The sequence below is a fragment of the Coregonus clupeaformis genome, unplaced genomic scaffold, assembly GCF_020615455.1.
Source record: "Coregonus clupeaformis isolate EN_2021a unplaced genomic scaffold, ASM2061545v1 scaf0153, whole genome shotgun sequence".
In the NCBI taxonomy this organism is placed as follows: domain Eukaryota; kingdom Metazoa; phylum Chordata; class Actinopteri; order Salmoniformes; family Salmonidae; genus Coregonus; species Coregonus clupeaformis.
Genome location: NW_025533608.1, coordinates 612,595 through 622,500, shown reverse-complemented (window position 1 = coordinate 622,500; position 9,906 = coordinate 612,595). Strand labels below are relative to the sequence as shown.

Below are 9,906 nucleotides of genomic sequence, written 5' to 3'. Positions count from 1 at the left end.
CTTCAGTCAGGAGGAGATCATGAAAAGGTGGAGAGTATTTTAAGGCTTTATTCAGACCCAAGATCCATTGTGATTCTACACTATAATATTCTCTATTGTCAGCTGGATAGGATGAGCAGAGAGTCCAGACAGTATTAATGACATCAACAGTCTTCAGTCAGCCTAATGGGACAAACAGATCACTCACCCTTCTTGTGTGCCTTTTCCAGCAGGATCAGCAGGTCCTGGTCCGTTCCTACAACAGGGTTCATGGAGACAAGGTCTAGTGTGTCTGCCTGGTCCTTCTGTACAGTGTGGAGAGGCCCCAGAACCAGGCCCTTCACCTTCAACTGGTTCAGACTGTCTAGTACCTCCACAACACCTGGAGAGAGGGGAGAGAGAGAGAGAGAGAGAGAGACAGAGAGACAGAGAGACAGAGAGACAGAGAGACAGAGAGACAGAGAGAGAGAGAGAGAGAGAGAGAGAGAGAGAGAGAGAGAGAGACAGAGAGAGAGAGAGAGAGAGAGAGAGAGAGAGAGAGAGACAGAGAGAGAGAGACAGAGAGAGAGAGAGAGAGAGAGAGAGAGAGAGAGAGAGAGAGAGAGAGAGAGAGAGAGAGAGACAGAGAGACAGAGAGCAGAGAGACAGAGAGAGAGAGAGAGAGAGAGAGAGAGAGAGAGAGAGAGAGAGAGAGAGAGAAAGAGAGAGAGAGACAGAGAGACAGAGAGACAGAGAGACAGAGACAGAGAGACAGAGAGAGAGTGAGAGACAGACAGAGAGAAATATAGAGAGAGAGAGAAATAGAGAGACAGAGAGAGCGAGAGAGAGAGAGGAATAGAGAGAGCGAGACAGAGAGAGAGAGAAATAGAGAGAGAGGGGGACAGAGAGGAGGGAGAGAGAGAGAGAGAGAGGAGGGGAGAGAGAGACAGAGAGAGAGAGAGAGAGAGAGAGAGAGAGAGAGAGAGAGAGAGAGAGAGAGAGAGAGAGAGAGAGAGAGAGAGAGAGAGAGACAGAGAGAGAGAGAAATAGAGAGAGAGAGAGAGAGAGAGAGAGAGAGAGAGAGAGAGAGAGAGAGAGAGGGGGGAGAGAGAGAGGGAGAGAGAGGGAGAGAGAGAGAGAGAGAGGGAGAGAGAGAGAGAGAGAGGAGAGAGAGAGAGAGAGAGAGAGAGAGAGAGAGAGAGAGAGAGAGAGAGAGAGAGAGAGAGAGAGAGAGAGAGAGAGAGAGAGAGAGAGAGGGGAGGGGGACAGAGAGGAGGGAGAGAGAGAGAGAGGGGACGGAGGGAGAGAGAGAGAGAGGGGGGACAGAGAGAGAGAGAGAGAGAGAGAGAGAGAGAGAGAGAGAGAGAGAGAGAGAGAGAGGGAGAGAGAGAGAGAGAGAGAGAGAGAGAGAGAGAGAGAGAGAGAGAGAGAGAGAGAGAGAGAGGGGGGGGGGACAGAGAGAGAGAGAGAGAGAGAGAGAGAGAGGAGGGGGACAGAGAGGAGGGAGAGAGAGAGAGAGGGGGACAGAGAGAGAGAGAGAGAGAGAGAGAGGGTGAATGACAGAAAGGTGAAGGGGAAAGGGAGAGGGTCGGGGGGTGGTGAGAGAGGACAGAGACGTGAGATAACAGGGATAGAAAAGGGGAAGTGTATGCTGAATATCTTTCCTTCAGTCCGTGCGTGAGGGGAAAACTGACAACAAAAAGACTAGTCACATTGCGTACGTGTACAGAAAAAGGGAAGAACTGTCTCTGAGTCTCCAATCAGTTTACTGTTAGCCAAAACATCAGGATGGGAAACTGGTTTCTCTTTTCTGTTTAACATAATGGGAGAAATGTGGGGAGATTCTGTTTAACATAATGGGAGAAATGTGGGGAGATTCTGTTTAACATAATGGGAGAAATGTGGGGAGATTCTGTTTAACATAATGGGAGAAAATGTGGGGAAAATGTCTCATTGAAAATTGAAAAAAGTAGACAGAACCTATTTTGGGGGTTTATCAAAGAGAAAGCGCAGCCTAGTCTGTCCTAAAAAAACGGCTAAATGACAACCACTAGTCTGTGTGTTCTATCAGAAAAGGGGAAGAGAGTCCTTTAAACCAATCTGAGACAGATGTTAGCCAAGTCAGCAGTCTACAGCCTGAAGGCCAGGGCCTGGTTTTCCCCCATAGCGATGGAATTTAGGCCTACCAGCGTTTTAACAACGCATCTTTCTTACAACGGACGGAGAATGTAACGTGCGGTTTCCCCAAGACACCACGCAGAGATATCGCTGCTCTGGGGTCAGCTCTCTCCATTCAAATCTTTCCTTAACATTAGAATTATTTCCACAATACTGACGACAGATCAGCTACCTAGAGAGAACGCCCTGTAATAATGCACTAGATCAAGATTTGGTAAATCATTGCACACATTAGGCTACACGTCGTGACATCGAGGCAAACATGATAGACGGCCGCCACATAGCTAAATAAAACTCAATTGAATGAACATAACATAGGCCTATGCAGCCTATACTGTAGATAGGCTATGTATCTGAATGCAGTCATCTCGGTTTTCATTTCAAACATATTGTTTTATCCTTCCCTTGTTTGTAACAATTGCACACAAAAAACACTTGCAACTTTGCATTTGTAGTCAACTTCATTTTGAAGTTATCAGCAGTCAGAGAGACAAATACACATCTTGATTCTATGTTTAGATCTTCTGTGTATTAAGTAGAATAAACACACCCAACTACACACTTGGCTGTTCCACCAGAGGTCTGAGGCAGTCGATAAATAACCGGAGTTTTCAAGTGCAACTTTAGTAACGATGGTTTTGGGGAAACAGCTCGGAGATTTAACGATGCTCCTACGAAGGTTCTAACGATGAACTTAGCCTTTAGATGGTTTTGGGAAACCGGTCCCTGGGCCGTCTGGAGGTATGAGATGGTCACAAGACACTCAGCCCCTGCCAAACTGGCCAAATTAGAACCACAAGGCAAACCACTTATTTGGGACCAAGCAGGCTGTTCACGTTATACTCATGTCATGACGGTTGCTAGAAGCCGCTGTTCCTTCCCTTTTTTTATTTTTTTTATTTCACCTTTATTTAACCAGGTAAGCCAGTTGAGAACAAGTTCTCATTAACAACTGCGACCTGGCCAAGATAAAGATTAGGGCCTTTAATTTGACTCTCTTGTGGTGGTTGAAGACGTCCAGGTCAGAGACCTGGTAGAGGACCCCCGGTTCCACCAGTATGATCTACTACATTACCCATAAGGATGTGTGTACGAGGTCCTGTTTTATCTTAGTAGATATTCCTGAAGCTAATGGTGTCCTATCGCCTTATCAATACCCTCACCTTTAATTCCCTTGTCTTGATTGAAGGCGCCCAGGTCAGATATCTGATAGAGAGGACCCTGATTCCACCAGTTCATCTCAGGTATGGGTTTACACCTGGGGGCCTGGACGATGATCACTATGGCCCCAGCCAGCATCCCCACCCAGCCCAGCCAGAACAGCGCCAGGAGCACCCAGCGAGTCCTCACCCACCTGGAGGGGAGAGAGAGGGGGAGGAGAGGGAGAGGGGAGAGAGAGGGTGAAATAAGTTTCAATTGTATACTGAACAAAAAATACAAACGCATCATGTAAAGTGCTGGTCCCATTTTTCATGAGCTGTGGAGTATTTCTGTCTGTAATGAAGCCCTTTTGTGGTGAAAAACTCATTCTGATTGGCAGGGCCTGGCTCCCCAGTCGGTGATCCTGTCTCCCAAGTGGGTAGGCCTGGGTAGGCCTATGCCCTCCCAGGCCCACCCATGGCTGTGCCCCTGCCCAGTCATGTGAAATCTATAGATTAGGGCCTAATAAATTGTTGCGTTTATATTTTTGTTCAGTATACAATATACATAACATATTCAGCAATTCAAATCAGCAAATTGATTTCAAGCAACATTATGTTGAATTTAAGTAGTTAGTTGTACAGTTAAGTAGTAGCCAACAATAACCAACCCGGGTGTGCCAGCGACTTTCATGAGCTCTTCCTTCGACAGCCCGGTAAACTTAACATCCTCCTCCGGTACCTTCAGCTTCACGCTCCCATTCTTCTCAGCCCCCGGTCCGTCGCCGGTCATCGGTAACTTCTCCTGGTCCAACTCGTTCAACTCAACATCCTTCATATCGACCTCTGTGTCCTTACTCATGTTCGGGAGGGTTTTGTTTTCGCCTGTAGAAAAGAGTGAGTAGAGTGTCGACATTATTTTGGTCAAGTTCAGTTTCAATTAAATGGAAACTTTGTAGCATATCCCCCGAATGCAGGACACAAAGTAGCCTACACTTTCCCAACGTTAGTCCATTTTAAATAGGTTTTTTCCGAGAACGAAAGGCAGTTTTTTTTTGCTTTCCTGACAACTGTTGATTTGTGAAAAGTAGACTACTCGATTCAAATCATTATTATATTGTCGTGATTTATCTTCAGGGCGGCTACCTAACTAAATCGTTTTGTTAACTAAACAAACAACTAGTTAGTTAGGTAGCTACCGAATTTTCTTAGCTAATCAGATGATGATAATCGCGCGCATATCATTAACTGTTAAAAAGAAGTTGAGTCAGACTCCGTTGAGTTTGCAACAGATATAGATATAGATATATGTATACCTACTTCCACTCACTTGTATCTCCTCTCTCCCCTACTGTAAAATGTCTTACAGCGTCAGGGGCTCACTCCTATTTATAGGGTCGTGTCTCCGCCCACAATTTAAGGACACACCAATAAAAGCCCTGACAGTAGAGGTTACCGTTTGATTGACGTACACATCACACTTTACAACACCCTTCCGCATGATTTGGTTGGAATGTATCGAGCAAGCAACAGGTTCTGGATCTTTGAGTCCCTTTCAACCTTTTGAAATCAGAGAAAATTGTGAGAAAAACACTGCAAAGAAACTCATATGAAGTTGTGAAGCTACAAGCCAGCCAGCACCCTTTGAATCTTAGGCATTTTGTATGGACCGTGGTGATTTTAACATGACTATATTGGTGGGGCAAACTCAATAAACAAAGCTTTTTTTATATGCTTCGAAACCAGTAACTCCACTTGCTACACGATGAATGCACTAATAACCAATACGAGAAATGAGCTTTGAGCCACACACACAAACGTTATAACATTTGGTTTATGATCAGTTAATGGCTGATTTCCCATATCTTTAGTTCTTACTGCACTGAAGACCAAGGTAGTCCAGCATACTTTTATAGAGTAAACTCTTAGCCACAGGAAGTAGGAGTGCAATAATTTTGCCAAAATTAAGACTCATAAAAATTATTTCCCCAAAAGTTATATGCTACTGTCTAAATACTACACCAGAGAGCATAATTTAACTACAGAGGATCAATAGCTTCTTAATAAATAGCTGTGGATTAAGTTTTATCACAAGCACTTAGCCTGGAAGGCTGCAATTTGGGCAACACATATGCCAGATATAGAACAGCTTGTGGCCATAGATATAATCCATAGAAGGATTTTGGAACCTCTGACCCACTTTGATTGCTAAACTCAGGCGACCAGTCCTGACTTGAATGGGAACTGCCATCTATGGATTATATATATATATATATATATATATATATATATATATATTTTTTCACCTTTATTTAACCAGGTAAGCCAGTTGAGAGCAAGTTCTCATTTACAACTGCGACCTGGCCAAGATAAAGCAAAGCAGTGCGATAAAAACAACAACACAGAGTTACATATGGGGTAAAACAAAACGTAAAGTCAAAAATACAAACAGAAAATATATATACAGTGTTATATGGTTGGTTGTGGCTGTCAGTTTGCCTTTCACAAATGTCAAAATACTATGTGAGTAAAACGTAGGCCTACAGTTTGGAAAGCAAATGCCTACTGCTGAAAACAAATAAAAAATATATTTTATCCAGAGATAGAGATATGCGGCATGCTACGACACCAACATGCATTTATTTGTCCCTGTCAGATGGCTACTGCGTCTGCTATACAGAAATAGGTGTACATTCTATTAAATCCATTAAAAAAAATAAAAATAAAAGGTAAGCATCATATTGTTAGATTATAGGAGTAACACTGGTAGGCCTAAAACATTCTTTCTCACCTGAAGTTCAACTGTCGGAGTCAGTTGGAATGATGGTGCCTGCTGCCTTCATATCATAGGTATGCAGTAGATGCTAAGCTACAGGACTGTGTTTGCTAGCACAGATTGGACTATGTTCCGGGATTCTTCTGATGGCACTGATTGAGTCCCATAAGGCGGCGCACAATTGGCCCAGCGTCGTCCGGGTTTGGCCGGTGTAGGCCGTCATTGTAAATAAGAATGTGTTCTTAACTGACTTGCCTAGTTAAATAAAGGTAAAAATAAAACATAAAAAAAATAAAAATTGAGGAGTACACCACATCAGTCACTGGCTTCATCAATAAGTGCATCGATGATGTCGTCCCCACAGTGACCGTACGTACATACCCCAACCAGAAGCCATGGATTACAGGCAACATCCGCACTGAGCTAAAGGGTAGAGCTGCCGCTTTCAAGGAGCGGGACTCTAACCCGGACACTTATAAGAAATCCCGCTATCCCCTCCAACGTACCATCAAACAGGCAAAGCGTCAATACAGGACTAAGATTGAATCGTACTACACCGGCTCCGACGCTCGTCGGTTGTGGCAGGGCTTGCAAACTATTACAGACTACAAGGGAAGCATTGCATTCTGCAATTTGCATACTGCCCCAACAGATCCACAGATGATGCAATCTCTATTGCACTCCACACTGCCCTTTCCCACCTGGACAAAAGGAACACCTATGTGACAATGCTATTAATTGACTACAGCTCAGCGTTCAACACCACAGTGAACTCAAAGCTCATCACTAAGCTAAGGACCCTGGGATTAAACACCTCCCTCTGCAACTGGATCCTGGAATTCCTGACGGGCCGCCCCCAGGTGGTAGGGGTAGGTAACAACACATCTACCACGCTGATCCTCAACACGGGGGCCCCTCAGGGGTGCGTGCTCAGTCCCCTCCTGTACTCCCTGTTCACCCATGACTGCATGACCAGTCACGACTCCAACACCATCATTAAGTTTGTCGACGACACAACAGTGGTAGGCCTGATTACCGACAACGATGAGACAGCCTATAGGGAGTAGGTCAGAGATCTGGCCGTGTGGTGCCAAGATAACAACCTCTCCCTCAACATGATCAAGACAAAGGAGATGATTGTGGACTACAGGAAAAAGAGGACCGAGAACGCCCCCATTCTTATCGACGGGGCTGTAGTGGAGCAGGCTGAGAGCTTCAAGTTCCTTGGTGTCCACATCACCAACAAACTATCATGGTCCAAACACACCAAGACAGTCGTGAAGAGGGCACGACAAAGCCTATTCCCCCTCAGGAGACTGAAAAGATTTGGCATGGGTCCTCACATCTTCAAAAAGTTATACAGCTGCACCATCGAGAGCATCCTGACTGGTTGCATCACTGCCTGGTATGGCAACTGCTCGGCCTCTGACCGCAAGGCACTACAGAGGGTACTCCGTACGGCCCAGTACATCACTGCGGCCAACCTTCCTGCCATCCAGGACCTCTATACCAGGCGGTGTCAGAGGAAAGCCCTAAAAATTGTCAAAGACTCCAGCCACCCTAGTCATAGACTGTTCTCTCTGCTACCGCACGGCAAGCGGTACCGGAGAGCCAATTCTAGATCCAAGAGGCTTCAAAACAGCTTCTACCCCCAAGCCATAAGACTCCTGAACAGCTAATCAAATGGCTACCTGGACTATTTGCATTGTTGCCCCCCCACCCCCTCTTTTACACTGCTGCTACTCTCTGTTTATTATCTATGCATATTTACTTTAACTCTACCTACATGTACATATTACCTCAATTACCTCGACTAACCTGTGCCCCCGCACATTGACTCTGTACCGGTACCCCCTGTATATAGTCTCGCTACTGTTATTTTACTGCTGCTCTTTAATTATTTTAAATTTTTTAGTGATCTATTTTTTACTTAACACTTATTTTTCTTAAAACTGCATTGTTGGTTAAGGGCTTGTAAGTAAGCATTTCACTGTAAAGTCTACACCTGTTGTGTTCGGCGCATGTGACAAATAACATTTGATTTGATTCTATTTTAATAGGCTAATAGCCACACCACACCAAACCTTCACAAACGTTTCTAAACTTTATTAGGGTAATATGAAAAGTAAGTTGGTGTTTATAGGGAAAATACGAGCAGGATATTATTTTGCAGCAAACATAACATTACAGTTGGAACCTAATTTGGCCAAAGAAAATGGCTCAACAGAATGAAACAAAACACAAAACAAAACAACAGAATGAAACAAAACACAAAACAGGTTTAAACTGACAGTTTTTTAACTACGTTGCAGATATGAAACAAACAGTCAATCATAATATCAGTCAAAAATATACAATTCCCAGTTTATGCTACAAAACTAACTTTATAAGAGGTTTAGAAAATAGGCTCTATTTGACTCAACGTTCCATGACGTACACTAAGGTATTGTTGGCAGAATAGATGGATGCAGTTCCATGCATGATTAATATAATTCACCAATACATTTCTTGGTGGTCCCAAATATATTGCTATCTGGTTGTAAATCACAGCTGGGCCTGGTACATTGTTTGCTGCCTCCATTCGGGATGCTTCAGTTTCAATGACTGAATATTTAAGACAAAAACCGACAAATGTAACTAAGGCCGGGAATGTCACTATAATCAAACTAGCAAAGGCAATGATCACAAGTCAGTCATAACGTGGCTAATAGGATAGTGTATCTATTTATGTAGGAAGCTAAAAACACAAAATTCTACGTTAGCTAGCTAGCTGCTAGGAGGATGTCATGTCATTGGAAGAGTGAGTGAGTGACTGACTTTTCCCCCTCATATCTTTTTTCAGTGGCTACACAGCTAGAGATGTAGTAATTTGGTTAGCTAGCAAGAAATGTGAATCGCTTTGCTAGCTAGCTACGCTGAACTTGAACAACAGTTATCCAGTTAGTATATCTCTTGCGTTTGAAATTTCACTCTGGCTATCTACTCCGATTTCAGAGCACTCTCGTCTGAGTGTGCCAGAGCGCAGAATAACTGAAGAATTCACGAACGCGCTAGATATGACCGGTGTCAGTAAACGTAGACAGAAAAAATGAATAGTTAGTCACGAACGCTCTAGATAACATGTAAACAGCCTAACCAGCTCTGCTAGTAAAATTGTCGTCAGGGTGAGGTGTTCTCTCATTTGTGTCTGGAAGTAGCTAGCTAGCAAGCTAGCCAACTCTAGCCAGTTAGATTGGGTGCTTGGTTGGGACCAGCGTGCATTGGCAGGCAAGCTTCAAAAGGACGAGCAGGCTACAATTCCTCATCGTTTATCAGTGCAATTTTGACGGCCAACTAACTGGAAAAAGTTTGAGAGGGTTTATCTAATGTTCCTTCGTTAGATTTGAGGTCATCTTGCTCTGGCTAGCATTAGTTGTTGATCTTGTTGTCGTTGATGTGCATTACTGAGAGAGAGAGAGACTATCTTTTCATGGTGGTTTGATCAATAGGACTGTAAAGTTCCCAAATATAAGAGGACTCCCGTGGTATTTACATATTTACAGAAATCCATTCAGGTGTAGTTTGTGGCTTTTGTCGAATGCGTTCTAATGATCTAAAGTCTCGCTGTTGCTACTGCCTGTAAACACACAGTCCAGTTCAACGTGAATGATGGCAGGCCCGTGGGGCAAATGGCTTGTTTGCATAAAGGCCTACTGTAGCTCTGATTGGCTATGGCACACCGGTCTGCGTAGACTCCAGTCCTTCTTCTTCTTCTTCTTCTTCTACTTCTTCTTCTTCTTCTTCTTCTTCTTCTTCTTCTGAAATAAAAATAGTACATTGACAAAACAAAACTCCACTTCTTCCTTCTTTCAATTC

General features: G+C 43.9%; 1 protein-coding gene across 2 annotated transcripts in view; it reads right to left on the bottom strand.

Moving 5' to 3' along the window:
• The window catches only part of LOC121558220 (4F2 cell-surface antigen heavy chain), a 10,318-nt gene extending 5,660 nt beyond the window's left edge, over positions 1-4,658 (bottom strand). The window contains exons 1-4 of one of the 2 annotated variants that reach the window (XM_045213783.1): positions 4,596-4,658; positions 3,947-4,160; positions 3,300-3,490; positions 188-361 (exon numbers count right to left, since the gene is read on the bottom strand). In XM_045213783.1, the coding sequence (XP_045069718.1) occupies positions 188-361; positions 3,300-3,490; positions 3,947-4,137 (556 nt within the window). In that variant the 5' untranslated portion in view covers positions 4,138-4,160; positions 4,596-4,658. Of the gene's footprint in view, positions 1-187; positions 362-3,299; positions 3,491-3,946; positions 4,161-4,591 lie in introns of both variants that reach the window. The other variant, XM_045213784.1, reaches the window with a different exon arrangement.
• Positions 4,659-9,906: the final 5,248 nt, after the last annotated feature.